Here is a 20,292-nt window from a genome sequence, read left to right as displayed (position 1 = left end):
GCCGAGGCAGATCTGGTTCCCGGACCTTCTGGACTTGTCAACGTCCCCTCCCATCAAGCTGTCGGCGGACGGGGACCTTCTCTCCAGAGAAGGAGGCGCCATCTTCCACCACAACCCGGCGTCGCTGAACCTGCAGGCTTGGCTCCTGCAGCGCTTGTCATGATGCCTACCCCCGGAGCACCAGGCCCAGCACCCCCGGAAGCAGGCATCATGCCCTCGGGTAAAAGCCCAGCGGCCCCTTATAGGGGCTCTTTGGACTCAGTCCTGGCGCCTTTGGCGCCAGGCTCATGTTGGACATCAGTCCTGGCGCCATAGGCGCCAGGCTCATAAAGGGAGGTGTTTTGTGCACTTACCTGATGCAGACCATGCTGCACGCTTCAGGCCTCCCTGAGACCTGAAAGGGACTATTTTTTCATAGGGACTATTTTTTCACTCGGGCCTGGCCAGGGAAGGATACATACCTAGTTGGGGAAGGATACATACCTGGGACTTCTTTGGAGGCTATTTAAGCCACGCCCAGACAGCAGCTCATGCTTCGCGTTGTTCTGCTTCCTGCAGCTTAACGCTCACCGTGTCTGCTCCTGCTCCTGGACTCCAGCCACGCCCGCCTCGAACCTGGAAGACCTGCAAGGAAGGAAGAGAAGAGAAAGGTGAAAACCAAGGACTATTTCAAACTTCTTACCTGCATCCAGAATCTTCTCGCCAGCATCCCTGAAGAAAGACTTCCATTTAAAAGCATCGCGTTGCTCGCTGCAGCGCCACGCTTCACTCGCCTGTCCTCGAGACATCTCCCGGCTCCATCGTGGCTGTCGGCATCGGACGCCATATCTCTGCACCTAGGGGAGAGAGGGAGAAACAAAAAGGTGAGCAGAAGGAACACAGAAGGAAAGCCTGATTAACAGCCATAATACTTACCGGCTTTTCTTCCACATTTCGGGTCGGCGCCGCCCCGTTGGCAGGTACCGTACCCCAGCCCCTATGGGGAAAGGACAAGAGACATTTCTGGGGAATGATAAGGACATTTAGAGGGATCACCCTCATCACTACTCACCTCGGCAGTTTAACCCCTCGACGCATCGCCTTCATTCTGCACCTGAAATAAAGGACAGATCACAGGTTAGAAAGACAACATAAAGGGGGCCTCACTTGAACTTTGAACTTTCATACTTACGGCGCATCGCTCAGGAAAGTCAAGTGGATTTTGCCAGAGCCATTCTGAAAACCAGTGAAGTAACTGGACGAACACGCGCCCCTGCACCAGAAGCAGGATGGAGAGTTCATCCTTCCAAACCATAAGAAGGATATTCCTACGGGCCAGGCAAGCATGATTTGGAGGTCCTGTCCAATCGGTGTTCCGGGTCCTGCGCATCACGCTAGAAGAGGCCACAGCAATCCAGACTAGACCAGCGCCCCCGTGGGAACCAGGTGAGCGTTACAGCGCTAGAGTTTGGAGGCTACGATATACCGGCCGATTGCAGAGAGGTTCTTGCAAAGGCCAGGGCGTCCTCGACTCTCAAATGCTACGGTCATAAGTGGAAGAGGTTCTCTATCTGGTGCTGAGCACAGAAGATCAACCCCCTACGGATTATGGTCCCTCAAGTGCTGCCGTACCTGCTATCGCTGGCAAAGGCTGGGCTAGCCCATGCCTCCATTAAGATTCATCTGGCGGCGATCTCCAGATATACCAGAACCACAGGACGGACGTCCCTGTGGTCCCATCGACTGGTAAAAGAGTTTATGAAAGGACTGTTCCGGTCGTTCCCGCCGGTGAAGGCCCCGGCCCCGGCGTGGGAACTTAACGGGGTGCTGACCAGGCTCATGGGGCCAACCATTCGAGCCGATGCACTCCGCACCGATGAAGTTTGTGTCGTGGAAGACTGCATTCCTGGTGGCCATTACCTCCGCACGACAAGTGGGAGAGATCCAGGCCCTATCCTGCAAAGCACCGTACTTGACTTTCCATGCCTCGAGGATGGTGCTTAGGACGCACCCCTCCTTTATGCCCAAGGTGCCGTCGGAATTCCATCTTAACGAGCCCCTGGTATTACCTGTTTTCTTCCCGTCTCCTTTGTCGCCGGCCGAGAGGACTTTGCACTCGCTGGATGTGGCTAGAGCGCTGAAGTTCTACGTGGACCGCACGAAGAGTTTCCGGAGGACATCACAGCTGTTCGTGAACTTTGGACCTGTGAATCAAGGGAAGGCTCTCTCGAAGTCTTCTATTTCCAGATGGCTCTCCGGCTGCATCATGCACTGCCACCGGTTGGCTAACCGACCGCTGCCAGGCCGTCCGAGAGCCCATTCGACCAGAGCGATCGCTGCTACTACGGCATTCTTATCTGGTGTGCCCCTACTGGACATCTGCAGGGCGGCTACGTGGAGGTTGTCGCACACGTCGATCGGGATTCCAGGGAGGAATCCAGGGTCGGCCAAGCAGTGCTGCGCAACCTGTTCGCTTAAGGTGAGCCTGGTGAGGAGGTAAGAGAAGCTTAATGTTGAGTTTTTTGTATTGCTTAATGTTGAGCCTTTTGCCACCCCCCGTGGTTGTGCATGTGTGTACTGCTATTTATTCTTATATTCATGAGCATGTGAATCCATGCCAGACCCCATGCTGGAGAAGGAACAAGTTACTTACCTGTAACTGTTGTTCTCCAGCATGGGTCTGGCATGGATTCACATGCGAACCCTCCCGGCTACCCCTCTGCGGCTCTTCACTTGGTCATACTGCCACTTCACGTGCTACCAAATCTGAAGATGGCTGCCAGAGGCGGGGCTTAGGTAGAGGGAAGTCATTGGCTGTGGTCAGTATGACGCAGAGATCAGTAATTGGTTACTACTACGAAAGACAGATCAGAAATTAAACTGATACTGATTTTTCTTTACCGAGGATTCCCAGCCTGATGACGGGGAATATTCATGAGCATGTGAATCCATGCCAGACCCATGCTGGAGAACAACAGTTACAGGTAAGTAACTTGTTCCTTCTCCTGCATCTCCACCTTCTACTGTCTCCCCCTCTGCCTCTGACTGATGTACCACTAACCTGTACACCACCTCAGAAAACCTTCAAAGGCACAGACCTCCTCCACCTCGCAACTCTTAAAACTCACTCAGCCAACAAACACTCTGCTGACTTCCTGTCTCCTTCTTAAAGACATTGACCTTGACATTCTCGCACTTACCGAGACATGGTTCAATGCCAATTCAGTCATTGCTTTTGACTCTCTCCTCCTTGATGGCTTGAAGATCTCCAAGCCTCGACCTCACCGCACTGGCATGGGGGTTGTCTTAATCTTCCCTGAGTGGGTTCCTGCTTCCATCTTACCTACCCAGCTATACTCTTCCTTTGAAAGCCTGGTTTGCAGATTGGTCATCTCTCCCATCTCCACCTGATCACTGTCGCCATTTACCGGCCCCAAGGCGCCACCACCCTGTTCCTCTCGGAATGGGCTGACCTCTGCTCTTCCTTACTTTCATCCACCTCCAAACTCATTCTACTGGGTGACTTAAACATCCAACTGGACTCCCCAGGCACTTCATCCATTCTCTTCACGGACCTCTGCACCTTGCTTTCCCTCTCCATTCTACCTTCTGGGTCAACCCAGACAGCTGGTGCTGGTCTCCGTCTCTGTCCCTCTCTCTCTCCCCCCCTCCTGCTCCACTAGTCACCCCTCTCTCCTGGTCAGACCACTCTATCCTCTCACCTGGGTCCCCTGGGGCACCTGACCACCCCCCCCCCCGAAAGCTCCACCAACCTCAAAATAAATCAAAATAAATCAATTCCGCGCAATAAAATGAGTGTCTGCGGCTGCTTTTGCTTCCCACTTCATCTCCCCTCTACCCCCCACCCCTGAAGCTACCTTTAGCAACCTCTGCCTTTCCATCACCAACACTCTTGACATTCTTGCCGCAGTCATGAGGATCTGCTTGAAACCTGCCTCTAAGCGCAACACCTGGTACGACTCTAAATTCACATCCTAAAACATGAGGACAAGGTAGCAGAATGGAAGTGGCAAACCTCAGGCTCATCCTCTGACAAACTGGCCTGTCGCCTGCTGCAAAGGCAATACAGATTCGCCATCCGTGCAAAGAAAAAAGAGCCCACATTCAGGCATGGGGTTTCCGGTGCATCCAATAACACGGCTGAACTTTTCAAGATCTGAAGGGAACTAGCCAACCCCTCCTCAGTCTCCTCTTCCCCTTCTCCCTCTCAGGCCTTCTGGAATGCACTAGCCTCAAATTTTGCCGTCAAGACCCAGGACATATTGACCTCCCTTGCTACACACCCTCGCAACCCATCCAACAGCCACTCTCCTCTCCTCCAACCCCCCTCCTTTACCTCTGTCACACCTGAAGAAGTTACCAAAGTTGTCTGCTCCATGAAGGCCTCCTCTAAGCAGGTTTCCCCCTACTCATCCAGGACCATCAAGGATAAGGGAATAGTTTCTTACCTGTAACTCCATTTCTCCAGCATTGGTATCTTTCATGGATTCACATGCTTAGAATATTCCCCGTCGTCAGACTGGGACCCTCGGTACACATATATAGCCTTTTCCTCTAGGAAAACCTTCCGACACTTTTGTGTCCTATCTACGTCCTTTTAGGACCCGCCTACGCATGCTCCGTAGGCCGTCCCAGTATAAGAGGCCCGCCCCCGCGGCTCCCCTTCAGATTTCGGCCCCTCCAAAGTAGGAAGGGTTAAACTTATCAAGCAAATACATTGCATTCCGGGGAGGCTGGCGGGCGCATGTGAATCCATGAAAGATACCAATGCTGGAGAAATGGAGTTACAGGTAAGAAACTATTGCCTTCTCCAGCATTGGATCTTTCATGGATTCACATGCTTAGAATAGATTGTATAGCAGTAACACCTGAAACGGCGGTGAGAATGTAATGTAATATACCCTCACCATAATACACAATGCATATGTACAGCAGGAATAAGTTTACTCATATAACCTTACCCACAAAGTATACTGTCATCAAAAGGTAGAAAACAGACACTCCACAGCGTGGAGCTTACCTTACTGAAACAGATGGCGCAGGACAGCTCTTCCCATCTGCACCTCGTCCGCATGCTGCCTGGCAAGGCAGTAGTGGCGGGTAAACGTGTGGGGCACTGACCATGCCGCAGCCTGGCATATGTCTGTTAGCAGAGTTCCTGCCCATAATGCTGCTGAGGAGGACGTTGATCTTGTAGAATGGGCTCTAGGATGCCCTTGCAGCGGCCTTCCGGCCTTGGAGTGGCAAAACGCAATCGTCGATGAGACCCATCGAGCCAATCCTTGTTTAGAGATTGCTTTTCCCCTCATCGACGGACCATATGGGATGAACAGTTGTCGAGTAGATCTGAGTTCCTGTGTACGAAGTAGGTAAAATTCCAGAGCCCTCTTAACGTCCAAGGTATGAAGAGCTTTTTCTGCTGCCGATGAATGGGTCGCGAAGAAAGTAGGGAGAACAATGGACGAGTGTTTGTGATACACTGTCGGAACTTTTGGGATGAACGTAGGATTAGTTGCCAGGACCACCTTGTCCTTAAAGAATCTTAAGTATGGCGGGTCTACGACCAGCGTTTGCAGTTCTGAGATTCTCCTAGCTGATGTGATAGCAATTAAGAATGCCAACTTCCACGATATGAATTTCATGTCCGACGTGGCCATAGGCTCAAAGGGCGGTTTCATTAAGCCTGCCAACACTGTGTTGACACTCCAAGTTGGTGGGAAACGTTTTACCGGGGGAAAAGTTCGAAATAAACCCCTCATGAAGTGTTTCACAAGTCTGTCGCTGAATAGAGGAGACGACTGTCTCTTCCTCGTGAACCTCGAGATGGCCGCCAGGTGCACCTTTATCGATGTGAAGGATAAACCCCTCTCCGCCAAGAGAACCAGGTAAGGTAGAACTTGTTCCGGCGTCACCGTCAACGGTTGTAGGCCTTGCTGTCCTCGACACCATTCACAGAACCTCCGCCACTTATAGGTGTAAGATTTGTTGGTAGAAGGGGCTCGAGCCGCCTGCAGAATTTTTTGACAATCCTCCGAAACGTCTAAAGCACCGAACTCCAGGCTGCAAGGTTGAGACTGTCCGGGTCGTGATGCCACACCGTGCCTTTTACCCGGGATAGTAGGTTCGGGACTCTCGGAAACGCTATTGGATGTTCCAGCGACAGGTGAAGCAGGTCGGAGAACCACGGTTGCCGCGGCCAGTACGGTGCCACTAGAATTACCCGGCAACTGTATCTGCGTATCCACTGTACTGTCGTCCGTATGAGGGGGAACGGAGGAAAAGCATAAAGGAACATGTCCGTCCATGGGAAGGAGAATGCCTCTCCCATGGAACCCTCCTGAGGCCATCTGCTTGCGAATTGCTCGCATTTCTTGTTGTCCTTGGTTGCGAAAGCGTCCAGAGGGGGGTGACCCCATTTCTCGAACACTTTCATCAGCTGAACTGTGTCCATTTCCCATTCGTGTATCTGGGCCATGCTTCTGCTGAGGGAATCTGCTTGCGAATTCCTCACTCCCGGGAGATGGTGAGCCACGATGGAAATCTCGTGCTTTAATGCCCAATGCCATGTTTTCTGGGCCTCTATGGAAAGAGTTCTTGATCGCGTCCCTCCTTGTTTTCTCAAATAAAACATGGCCGTCGTATTGTCGGTCAGTACTCGTACTCGTGATCCCTGTGCGGTAGGAATGCCTTCAAGGCCCATCGTACTGCTCTGAGCTCTAACACGTTTATGTGTAGGAGTGACTCCGTTGGAGACCAGCGACCTTGCGTTTGAAGAGTACCCATGTGAGCTCCCCATCTGGTTAGGGACGCATCCGTGACTATGGTTCGCTGAAACTCCGGTTCCTGTAGGGGTACACCGTTGTTCAGATTGTGGAAACTCTGCCACCACTGAAGGGTCCGAAGCAGCTTGTCGTCGTCGATGGTTATCTTGTCTGACCACGATCCTTGGGCCTGCGTCCATCGGTCCGCGAGGAATTCCTGGACTGGCCTCATGAATAGGCGACAGTTTGCCACCAGATGGATGCAGGATGCCATGGCCCCTAGGACCGAAACATATTTCCTCACTGAGAGCCTGGTGGTTTGTCGTAGTCGGCTCGCCAGCTGATTGAGTTTTGAGGTTCTGTCGAGAGAAGGCTTCACTAGCCCTAACTGGGTCTCGAACTGTGCCCCCAGGAACACCAACGTTCTCGATGGCCGCAGAGAGGATTTTTCGAAGTTTATGGCAAATCCCAGCTGTTGTAGAAGCTGCATGGTGGCTTGCAAACTTGTGTTGGTCGACGCTGGGGAGGATCCCCTTACCAGCCAGTCGTCGAGGTATGGGTATACATGGTGGCCTTGCTTCCTTAGCCCAGCCGCTACTGGGGCCAGGCATTTTGTGAACGTTCTGGGGGAGGTCTTGAGCCCAAAGGGAAGAACCGTGAACTGGTAGTGGGTCCGCCCTATTACAAATCTCAGGAATTTCCTGTGTTTCCGACACATTGGGATATGGAAGTACGCGTCCTGTAAATCCAGGGACGCTAGAAAATCCCCTTCTTGAACGGCGCGGATCACTTCCTGCAGCGTGAGCAGTTTGAATTTTAGGCTCTTTAAAGACTTGTTGAGATCGCGTAAGTCTAAAATGGGACGCCATTTGCCGTTCGGCTTTTTTGCGACGAAGTATCTCGAGTAGACTCCTTGACCTCTCTGTGATGTTGGAACTAATTCTATCACGCCCTTTGCTAACATGAGTGTTACCTCTTGTTGCAGTATCCTCAGATGGGAATAAGCGGTGAACGCAGGTGGAATGTGCGGAGGGCTGTGCTTGAATTGTAGAGAGTGCCCGTTCCTTATAGTGTCCAGCACCCATTGATCCGTCGTTATTCGTTCCCATTTGTCGACATATGCTTACACTCTTCCCCCCAGAACGGTGTGTTGTCTGTCACTGCTGATCTTTATTTTGCTTGTCTCTCGACGACGACGGATAGGATGGTCTCTTTCTGGACGTCTGGAAGTTCCGGCGTCGGTTTGCCGTTTGGGAAGCACGCCTGTATCCATGGGAGGGGTAAGCCGACCTGCCAAAGGATCTGTCTCCAGACGCAGAGAATCTGGAATTACCTGAAGCCCCTCTAAAGGGACGAAAAGACTTGTAGCTTCAGCCACTCTGGAGGGCACCCAATGAACGTGCCATGTCCGAGTCCTCTTTCATTCCCTTTAGGGCCTCGTCTACCTTCTCTCCGAATAGAAGGTCTCCCTCAAAAGGCATATCTAATTCTTTGTATTGTACCTCTGGTCTGAAGTAGGTACACTTAAGCCATGACTGTCGTCGTAATACGTCCCCATTATTGACTTGCTTGAAGCCTGACTCAGCGAGGTCCACCGCAATGTTTATTGCGTGATTGGAGGCTTCCTCACCCTCTCGGACAAGTAACATCGCTGCCTTCCTATGCTCTTCCGGAAGATGATCTAGCAACAGCCCTAGCCTGTGCCACATCTCTCTGTCATATCTGGCTACAATAGCCAGAGAGTTTGCGGCCTTTACTGTGGTTGCTCCCACGGATAGCACTTTTTTGCCAAAGGCATCCTGGCGTCTTGCTTCGTTTTCAGGCGGAGTCGTGCACTTGTGCTGGGCCTTCGCCTTCCTCGCCGCTGCCGCCGACACCACCGATTCTGGCGTTGGTTGGGAGGATTAACACTTGGGGGTAGACTCTGGAGCCTTAAACTTTTTCTCGAGGCGTCCTTTCACTGCCGGCTCCGAAAAGGGGTGGCGCATTGTCTGCAACCCCTCCTTCCACACGTGGTCTAGTATGGGTATTGAGAACACAGACCTTCTCTTACCCATGTGGTCGAACAAAAAACAGTCCTTTTTCTGTTCTTCCTGGGACAAACCAAATTCCTTACACGCCTTCTCCATCATAGAATGGAATGATGCAATGTCGTCCGGAGGGGACGGGTGAGCTGGGCTTCTTGGGTTTTCTAACTCCACCTCTGACTCCCAGGTTGGATCCCTGGAGGGGGATGATGAGATATCCGACATGGCTCCTCTGTCAGACTCCGAATCTGGCAGCTCACCTTCCTCTTGGGGTGCCAGTGCCAGTGCTGAGATTGGCGTGCGTAAGTGCGTCGGTGGACGGGACGGGCCCGGCTCGTCGACGGGTGACTGTGGCAGGTTTGCCTGAGGTAGTCTCTGGTCCAATGACTGTACCAAAGACTGAAGCGTGGACAGAATTTCCAATGACAAAACAGATTGAGGCTTGAGAAGAGGGGCAGATACCGGTATACCGGATCCCCTCGTCGACGACTTGTCAACCACTCGTAGCCCTAGGTCTGCCGGGCCAGCTATTCTCCCGCTCTCGTCCTCCCCCGAGGACAGCGACACAGTCTGTTCTTGCAGTAAAGTATCCGGGGGGATCGGATCAAAAACTTCAGGCCTCCAGGCTTCCTGTAGAACCCCCGTTGACGAGGCCACCGTCGCAGTCGTTGTCGGTGGGACGTTGGATACCACATGCGTCAGTGGCAGGGTGGAGGCCGATGACTGGACCGCAGTCGACGACTGTGACTTAGCAGGTGGTTTAGGCGGTCCCGCCTTTCCACACTTGGCCTGCCTTTACTCGACTCTCGACTCGAAGTCGATCTATGGTGATCGCCCGAGGAGGATTTCGGCCTTTCCTTGTCATGCTTTTTTGATGAAGATGACGATTTTTTCGACGAGGACTCTCTAGCTGAATGACTCCGAGATGACTCTTTTTCCGTCGGTCGAGATTTCTTCGCCGATGGTTCCGACGAGGCAGCGCGGTGTGATGTTTTTGCCGATTGTGTGGAGCCTACCTACGAAGGGGGGTATGCCCCCGCTCCATCATTCAGCCATGCCACCAGCCGTCGATTTCGGTCTTTGAGGGTCTTTTGAGAAAACCCTTTGCATATGTCGCAGTTATCAGCCGAATGATGAGGGTGGAGGCAGTATATACAATCCATATGTCCGTCCCCCTCGTAAACTTTTTTCAAGCCGCACGTCGCGCATGGACGGAACAGCGCTTTTCCTGACATGGAGGAAAAATGTCCTCGAACTCCAACTCCAGGTACACAACCTTGTACAAAATAGTAAGACGATGCGAGGAGATCCCACTACTTTGGAGACGGTTGAAATCTGAAGGGGAGCCGCGGGGGGTGCTCTTATACTGGGACGGCATACGGAGCATGCGTAGGCGGGTCCTAAAAGGATGTAGATAGGACACAAAAGTGTCAGAAGTTTTTCCTAGAGGAAAAGGCTATATATGTGTACCGAGGGTCCCAGTCTGACGACGGGGAATATTCTAAGCATGTGAATCCATGAAAGATCCAATGCTGGAGAACATTAGCTCTCTTGACCCTGCTCTCGCTGATTTCTGCAATCACTCTTGTCACAGGATCTTTCCCCTCCTCCCTTAAGCACTCCCTTGTGTGCTCACTCTTGAAAAAAACCTTCATCAGATCCTACCCTGCATTGCCAACTTCCACCCTATTTCCATCACCCACTTCCTAGGGAAACTGCTGGAGAAGTTGGTTTTGCCCCAACTCAAGTCTCACACTGAACTTGTTGGTGGTCTCCACGACCATCAATCTGGATTCCGAGCCTCCATAGGCACGGACACTGCTCTTCTGAGCACCCATGAAGAACTGCTTGCATCTCTGGACTCCAACTCTGCGGCTGTATTTATCCTTCTCGATCTCTCCTCTACCTTTGACACAGTCAACAACTCCATCCTCATACAAAGGCTCCATGATACCCTTGGCATCTCGGAACAGGCACTGAACTGGCTGACATCCTTCCTTACTGTCCGCTCTTCCCAAGTCATTCTGGGCACCTTCTCCTCTCCTACCTGGGCTCCATCCTCTTCCCCTGGCTTTTTAACATCTGCCTTGCTCTGCTTGCATGCCTCATCTCCTCCTTCTCTTCCAACTTCCAGTGTTACACAGACGACACACAGCTCTTTTTCAAACTCCCTGCCGACTCTCTTGCATCCTCCAGCATCCCTGACTGCCTATCTGCCATCCAGTCCTGGTGCACCTCCAACGATCTCTGCCTCAACGCCTGTAAAACTGATATCCTTCCCATCGGGACGCCTGGTCCCTTCTTCTTCCCCTCACTCTGGTGTTCTTTGGGCTCTCCCCCTGCGCCCTCTTCTGAAGTCAGAAACCTTGGAGTCATCTTCGACTCCTCTCTCTCCTTCCTCCCTCACACTCAGGACATTGCCAAGAAGTCCCGCTTTCAGCTCTTCCTTCTCAAGGAAATTCTCCCTTTCCCCCAGAGGCCCAATGTGACCCAAGCCATGGTTCTCTCACTAAGCTTGACTATTGTAATGGCCTCCTCCTAAATCTTCCATTGTCCACTCTGCGGCCCCTCGAGCTAATCCAGAATAGGGCATTGAGACTTATCCTAGGCCTTATGCCCAGAGACCGCATATCTCCTGCACTAAGAAGTCTTCACTGGCTCCCGGTTGCTGCATGGATTAAATTAAAATCCCTCTGTATCAACAAGGCTGTCTGGGCCCAGGGACCACACTATCTTCAACTTTATCTTACCAAATACTCTCCCTCTAGACCACTACATTCCTCTGGCACCAAGCGTTTAGCTAAACGGAGGGTAAGGGGTCGTTCACTCTCCTCACTCCTGCTCCCTCCCCTGCCCTGTGGGGACTTTGAACCAAAACAATATTTTCTTATTGAATAAGCACTTAACAAGCAAACAATAAATAAATAAGCATGGTATGGCTTGGTAAAAGTTAGTAAAAATACATGAAAACGCTTCTGATGCCTCCAGTCTACTTCTAGGCACATTGTCCAGTTACAGAAAAATCGTTAAAGGATGTCTAGGACCTAGAAAAGCAAGGACCCCAGTGCGCAGTACTGTAATGTACTTTGCACACTGAAATACAGTTGCCAAAAGTGGCAAAGTCGTAAGACTAAGGGAAGAAATGTGTCCCAATACTGACTGTCAGAAGGACAAGTCAGTTTCCCTAGAACGATGAGTGAAAGCCCAGTGCAGTGCAGGTGAATGCTGTGCTCCACTGGTAAAAAGTCAGGACTGGAGGCTGAAACAAAAGCAAAAAGTTGGAGGGTCCACAAATAGAGGTAAAATAGCAGTAAGTGAAATTTTACCCAACAACCATATGGAATGTAGCAGACAGACTTTGTCACAAATCGCATTATCTATCAACATTTACACCAGGGGAAATACTTCTAGATCACACAGATTGGGGCTATACCAGTTTGCTCCATTCCATATCATCTACGCAGAAGAACTGGTGCTAAATTCTTTTGCTCACTTTATTTTTACACATGGGCCAAGCTTTGATAATCAGGGACAAGTTCCTTCAGTGTGCCCTCGTGCTGTACTAAGACTTGACAGCACAAATGGTGAGTGCCAGGTTGCACCTTTTCAATTGCTCCAAATTGCACTAATGGGATATATTTCATTTAAAGTCATGCAGATGTTCTGTAGCATGAGGCCGCACACGCGGAGGTCCCACGCTGCATTTCTAACAAACTTTTGTCTCACTTAAAAGATGCACCGGGTTTGAAGGACTGATATAGTAAAAGTAGGGCTTGCACTGCCCCTTCGTAATGATGAGAAACGTACGTGTTGCTCTCAGTCTTCGTGGATGTAAAGTGCTTGCATCTTCCTTGCAGAGCTATATTCACATCCTACTTAGTTGCTTTACTTAATAGTTGCAGTATTTTGTGCTTTTATAGAGCTCATGGATGGTGCTTTGGAATTTTGTACTTGGTTATGACTTAAGATCTAGTTACAAACTGGCACTATCAAGTGTTGAAATCTGGCACTTCACTACAATATGGCGTCTACACTTCATTTTTACTGCAGAGCAATGTTCTTTAGATGCCCACTTGTTTCTTCTTGCACTGTATCAATACATTTGTAGTCCTAGTAGCAACGCTGCTTCTTAACTAGGCTCCAGGTATGGTTTTCTGAAACTATAGTCTTTCACCATAAAGGCAAGCTCAGCACAGCTCTTCTTAGTGCTTTGATGGTAGGTCATTGATTGATGCACATTGACAGTATTTATTTCTTGACAGCAATAGGGCCTTTTAAGATCTGGGAATGAAGAAGCATTGGCTCTCTGGACTAGACCAGCATCACACAGCCCCTTGCAGCGCTACACTCCCAGATGAGTGCACACAGGCACTATTCTCATTTGATAATCACAGGCAATCCTCCTGCTTCTGCCCCGTGGTGCAGTAAAGCGTGTACCCTATGGCGCAGTAGGGGTGAGAGTCTTTCAGTAGGCAGCAGGTGGGCTCAAAGATTCAATGGGGGATTCCAGTAGGCTCAATGGCTCCCTCGGGTCTTTGCAGACGTTCCCCGGTGGTTGGTTGGCACAACGACTTTAGTGTGGGTTAGAAAGTTAAACAGCTCACCCTCCTTGTGCGATATATATCATTTTGAGCTCTGTGGTGTACCTTGACATGATGCTCAACTGCTCTATATGCGGTGGAGTTTTGCCAGGAAAGATGGATCGCTAACAGAATAGCTCTTGTGTTCACAGTATCCCATGCTGAATAGGTTGGCCCTAGCACTTCTCTTAGAGCTGGTAGCAAGAATCAGAATGCCCAGATTTAAACAGGAAATTGATCACAAAATAAAATGCCATCAACCATGTCAAAACATTGAAATTGTATTAAAACAAAAGGTTTTGCCATGCAGCACCACAAGCTCACAACTAGATTAGTGAACAGCAGTTGTCATTTATCAAAACACTTGAAGCAGGGGACCAGTAGATTTGCTAAATTAACACACATTCCTTGCTTAGTTATCCACACATACAAAGCCATGGGGCTACACATATTCAAGAAAGACTACAGATTAAGGTAGCTTGAGAAGTGCAGAGACTCCATTATCAATTAGGGGGACACAATCTGCTAAACACGCCGTCAATCACTAAAATAAGGACTCGACTAGAGGGTTTAAAACTCTTAGCCAGCTGCACTAAGGTATGCAGAAAACAAAATCCATTTGTATAAGGTACATGAAGAAGGTGTAACAGGCCAACCTACCATGTTGTACTTCAGTCTGGGCTCCCGCAACATCAAGGGCTGGTACTCTGATAACTACACCAGTTTCTTCTATAGTAGAATAAGAAAGGTTTCAATATTATTGGCAACCATTCAGTAGCTATATATTTAACATTTGTGTTCTACTGCATCAACATTCTCATTTATTGCATACCTCCTCACGTTTAGGAACCATTGTTTGTGACTAAATGACATCTCAACGATTCATTGCACCCCCAACCCAATGACCTTCCCCATACAATAAACACTGTGGACTCTTGAGTCAGAGGCACTTTACCTGGTAATGAAAGGACGTTGGTGTGGAATTGGACAGCCCTCTCAGGCTCACGCTCTCTCAGTAAATGGACATTATCAACTGTGCACTGGCCACATAATCTCTAGCAGGACGAGATATGGTCACAGTGCATGCCGCACCTGCCCCAACCCCAGAACAACATTTAAATACCAATGAACAAATTACTTTTGGTAATGTTCTTACTAATGGAATTGACAATTTCTTCCACTGATTCTGCATTTATGAAATCCACTTCGGATGCAGTGTGGACCTGAAATCTTTGAAACAACCACTAGATTGGGCTACATGTTTCAGTGGCCGACTCATTACAGCTCCTTGGCGCCGGAAGTGATGTCACTGGAATATATATATTAAGAGCGGCAGACAGCATTTTCCTTGGTTCGACAGATTTCCCCTAGTCAAACAGCAAGGGGCGCAGGGGTGTTACTATTAAAAAAGCCAATTGTATTCCGAGCACTTTTATTAAGCAGTCAGAGGGAGGGCGATAAGCAATCTGTGGGAGGAATCATCATATCCATCCAAAAGCAAGTGATATGTACATTCCTCATCTATGAAAGGCTTTCAAATCCATGTGGAAATACAGGACAGTGTGGAAACTGATGAGGAAGCAATATGTCAGAAACCCATAAAGCACGGGCCCTTTCTACTCTCGGGCATCTTCAGAAAGTGTGTGGAGGTGATCATGTTTTGTAAAGGTGGGCAAGATCACTTAAGTTGCTGCATGGTTGATGTCCAGCGGTTAGCCTCACTCTGACAAGTAGCATCATGGCCCCTTGTAGAATGGGTGTAAAAGGCCCACTGGTGACAGTCAATTTTTGCAGTTAAAACAAGTCTTGATGCCCCTACAGTTTGCAGTTCACAAGCAATAGGTATACAGAATACTTGTGTGGTTAGAATTAAGTAAAGCATACGAGTCACCTTTTATGCATTTCACATGAATTAATTAACACGGCATATTTTCAATAGAGTTAATATACTTAGTACTTTTAGAGCGCATAGAAGTGTTTCGCGCTATATGCTTTCACTGTAAATATGTATAACTTCACACTAGCACTTGGAAACAGGTTGTCTCTACTTCATGCATTCAATACACAAACATTGGATTTATGATTGAGCCATGATCATTGTACAGTGACAAGCCTGTGTGTGTATTACATTCCTCTGCTCTTAGCTCAAACCATTGAGACTGCAGTCAGACAAGATAAATATTTTAAGGAAGTTGGATAGAACATTCATTTGGATACAGGTGGAATTTGCATTACGTAAGGCAAATTATCATGACTTAATACGCCGCAACAGAAAGCAACGGCCTGCATGATGCACAAGAATAAAGTGATGTCCAGTTTTTCTCTTAACCTTGGTTCAACTTGCTGGCATGTGTTTAATAAACACATTACAGCAAGTTGTTCATTGACGAGATAAAGGTTCAACTTGAAGTTTATATAAAATAGCTTGCAATCCGATTGAGAGTAGGCTAAAAAAAAGGAACACAATCCGGGGTCATACTGGCAGATAACAGGTCCTTGGCGTTTAACTGAACCAGGGCGGTAAATACAAGCATGGCAAGGATTAAAGGACGTAGACGAATACCAACCAGCCAGCCGCATGATGGGATGCCAACCACAATTAAATGGCTATGAAAGCTATTATTTAGAAGCATCAAAGTGCTAAGTAAAATAATGTACATTTTTCAAAAACACAAAGGGGCATGCATTTTATTTGGTTTTCCTGTAAACTGAATTAGTAAGAGGTGCACAAAGTGTCCGGCATTTTATTTGATTACCCTGTAAACTGAATTAGTGCAGAGAGGCATGGAAAGGGTCTGCAATGTAAACTGATTAGCTCAGAAAGGCATGGAAAAGGGCCTGCATTTTATTTGATTATCCCGTAAACTGAATTAGAGCAGATAATTAAGTTGGGGTGTTTTTGCAGCATGGATTTTGGTTTCATACTGTGGGTTGAAATAGAATGGTTTATGCAACACAGCACAAGACATTCTGCACCTTTAATCAACGTTTAAACAAGTATAAATGTTTTTAAATTAATCGAAATAATTAGAAGTACAACTGCAAACAGTTATTTGAAATGTCTGAAAGCTAATGCAGGATGACTTTAGAAAATAATCGTTTTGAGATCTTTGTTGGAGAAAACGCATTCTAGATGCATTGTTTTATTGCAAAGTGTGAAGAACAGATGCAAATGTGTTTTCATAAATATTATGAAAATATACACCAACTTGTTATCCTTGCAATCTTTCAGAAGAAACGAATGGCTGAAGTACAAAGAATATTCTGTTATCAATTGATGACCAGGCTGTTTTATAACCACTTCCTATTCACAAAGAAAGAAGAGCTTACATGCATGGCAGAATTAAGCAGGGGATTTTCTGTAGGGAGGAAAGGGATTCAAAATTCACTACAAAGAGCGATGAAACAGATACTGTCTCATGAAGTCAATAAACTAGCAAAGAGACAGAATGATTTTGCTCTAAAAACCAGCCCCTCAAACAAGCATAAAGCTGCAGCCCTCTGTTTTTACAAAATAAACACAGAACAATGTCAAGTGAGCGCTCTGTAATGGATGCTTTCACTTCAAAAGCTGTACACATTTCTGTACTAAAGTAACCAATGAAATATAGCACACATTCTGATGAGCAAAAAACAAAATCAGATCCTGTTGCAACTAATTATACACAAAGGCCATATAAGCCATGTAAACAAGAAATATAATTCCACTTCTGGTAAACAGAATGCACGATCAGAAATAAATGAGTATAATGAGACAGAATGGACTTATAGCCATTCAAACAAGAAACAGCTTTCCAGCAAAAAAGAAAAGTATGTGGATTAAAGCATTCTCGTCTCAAGTTCTGTAAATACATAATTACTTTCTATAGAAGGTTACAAATAAACACCCCACGGTATATTTAGAACTGAATCGCTTGTGATAATCCGAAAAGCTCCAATATAAAGTACACTCAAGCAATCTATAACAAATACAAGGCAAATAAATGAGCACATGTGCCTTGCATGTGGGCCCCATATACACAAAGCCAAGTTCAGTTTATTTATTGGTATAAAATATACCCCCAAATACAGCAAGCCGCTCAAGTGCTGCACACATACATAAGGATGAAGGCTGCATTAAAAGCCAGATCATGCACCTGTATACAGTGAGAACAAGGTCCCTTGAAGCAATCAGCACTTAATGTATTGCAGAGAAGAACAAAATATAATGCTCATGTTTTAGTGCTTTTTGTGCTGTTCTGACAAATACATCGTAAAACTAACAGCGTTTTCTGTACTAGACAGAAACCTTTTTGTTTTGCTGCTTTTTGGGATTTTTGTAATGCACAAAAATGCCAATTTTTAAAGCTTTCAGCGCTGTGTGCTGCAGATAAATATAGAATATTTAACTATTCACAAAACGCTGATAAATATGCAACTCATGTTTGATTTGAACAAAATTGCTTACATATAAATGACAACAGAATATAAAAGCTGCTTCAGTGAGCTATAGGTGAACATAAAGCACCACAGAAACTGGAAATGTACAATAAAGATTGGTTCTTAATTAAGAACATAAGATGATTCAAAATACATAATTATTTTTGCTACTGATCCTTCCTAGAACATATGTTGTCGATTAGGACTCCACCAAACCACTAGAATTTATCAAATTAGGTGCAATTTAACCGCACATATTCAGTTTTATTTCGTAAAATATAGTGAAGCAACAGTTATATTAAGTAACATCATTACTAGCTAGTGGCTTTTATGGTATTTAAGGTATTTCGATCTAAAGGTAGCCCATTCTACATCGCTAACACGATGTAGCCGCATCACATTGTAGGAGGTTTTTATCATGATCCGCGTGGAGTTATCATATGGGTGTATTAACTTTAATTTAGCATTTATATAGCTTGATGTTTTCTTTGATATTTGAAATGCTGGAATCTTTAGTGATGTAAAAATCGGAAAAAAATAAATTCCTAGTCTCTTTGAAAAATACATTTTTGAACTACTGAGTTTTGCACACAATTTTAATAAACCGGTAACAGTAAACCACAACTATAAGTAAGCATTGTATCTCTCTCTGCCAAGAACCAAGCTTTCAAATTATTCAGCACAACACCTCTGCACAATTAAGAACAATAAACAAGACATGTAATGTGCACCCATCCAACTGGCAACATTACTGAAAATTAAACAGTGCTAAAGCCAAGAGCCACACAGTGCATTCACCAACAGAGATGCAACATGTTCTTAAACTGAACCTTGCCTGGCATAGTATTTTTATATTTTTGCATCCCTGGTCGATATTTTCATTTTGTTTCATTGGCTTTATCAGAATACTTTAATACATTTGGGCTGCAACTTAAAAATGTTGCTGACGGCTGATAAACTACTTTTTTTAAAAGATCAAGAATTTGAATCCTCCTGCGAGAAAGCATGAAGATAAGCCAGGTGGAGAAAAACCTCTACTGATTTTTTAAACCTGATTGGAATCGAATACAGAAAAATAGCTTGCCTACAAAAAAAAAAACACAATAAGAATCTCCAGCAAGAACAATATGAGGGATGACCCTATTTTTGTTGAGTGCAAGCATGGAGGAAGGAATTAAATGTTCAATTTTTGCTGTATTGCCAAAAGAAATCTTAATGTTTTAAAAGAAATCAAGCACCAGCTTTTGGTCTTTACAGAAACAACTTCACTATTGCTGAATAGATCAAAAAATACTTTTCTAATTTCTATTTGAGCCTGACCACTAACCACACAAGGTCCATATATTTTAAAAAAAAAAAAAAAAAAAAAAATGGGGTTTCAATGGCTGGGCTGCAACAGTTTTTTTGAAAGTTTGAAACACAGGACTGATTTTTTAAGTGTGATATTTAAATGAACATGTGACACAAACATACATTTGCCCGACCCAAAACATTTTTTGGTGCAAATCCAAAGTGACCAGTAATAGAAATGTGAATTGGACGCCTTTCTAAAGGCTATGCATTTAAGGTATGATTAACTAGAGTATTCAGGGGAGACGCAAAATGCAATTTTAAGAATAAACAATACATGTTTATGGAGAAACTGTTATGTTATAAGAACTATGAACAGGAAAAAACAGATCTGTATCAATCACTTCTATAAAAATGGAAAATGAGATGGTAGAAACACTGGTATCTTTTGATTAAAAAATACTGTTGTTAAGTCCTTGTGCAAACATTATGCGTATTGCAGCGCTTCACATATGTCCTGCCTACAGATACATCTTTTTTCTTAATGGGGCAGTCCTCAGGAATTTCATTGGCCCAATGGATAGGGTATGTATTTTAGAGCATATATCGGTAGATCCGAAATATTTTTCCAATGCATTTTACCATTGATTTTCTCACACTTACACATGTGAAACTCACTGGTCAGAAACCGCCATCTTATGCTAATCGTATCTGTTGATCCATGGCCCCAAGTTCAAGTGCACTCGCGGCAGTAAATGATATCACCCGCCCCTCCAGTTGACAGTGACATGTCAAACCAATGTGCTCCATCTCTTCTCATGAAGTTGGTGCACAGTGTAGCCAAATGTACCCTGTCATCACCAACGTGAAACAGGTTACTTACCTGTAACTCTTTCTCCAGAATGTGTCTCACATGGATTCACATGCTCATGAATATTCCCCATCAGGCTAGGAATCCTTAGTAAATATTAAATCAGTTTAGCTTCAAGCTAAAAAAACTGCTTGTCGCTTCTATAACCTATCAATCACTTTGGGTCATTGTGCCCCAGCCAACGACACTCGTCGCCCTCCTAAGCTCCACCCCAGGTGGCCATCTTAAGATTTGGACGTGCACATAAAGTGGCAGTATGAACACTGCCATCGAAAGGAAGGAAGGAGGGTGTGCATGTGAATCCATGCAAGACCCATGCTGAAGAACAAGAGTTACAGGTAAGT

At 46.5% G+C, this 20,292-nt stretch overlaps 1 protein-coding gene across 4 annotated transcripts in view; it reads right to left on the bottom strand.

Annotated features, from left to right (window-relative positions):
• TRMT1L (tRNA methyltransferase 1 like) overlaps positions 1–20,292 on the bottom strand; it is a 1,318,548-nt gene that overhangs the window by 111,170 nt on the left and 1,187,086 nt on the right. For all 4 annotated transcript variants that reach the window (XM_069641040.1, XM_069641039.1, XM_069641041.1 and 1 more), the window contains one exon: positions 14,029–14,097. In XM_069641040.1, the coding sequence (XP_069497141.1) occupies positions 14,029–14,097 (69 nt within the window). The remainder of the gene's footprint in view (positions 1–14,028; positions 14,098–20,292) is intronic.

Source organism: Ambystoma mexicanum, chromosome 1q, assembly GCF_040938575.1.
Source record: "Ambystoma mexicanum isolate Mex_15411 chromosome 1q, UKY_AmexF1_1, whole genome shotgun sequence".
NCBI lineage: Eukaryota > Metazoa > Chordata > Amphibia > Caudata > Ambystomatidae > Ambystoma > Ambystoma mexicanum.
Note: the sequence above shows the minus strand (reverse complement) of the source record. Positions and strands in the feature narration are given on the sequence as shown.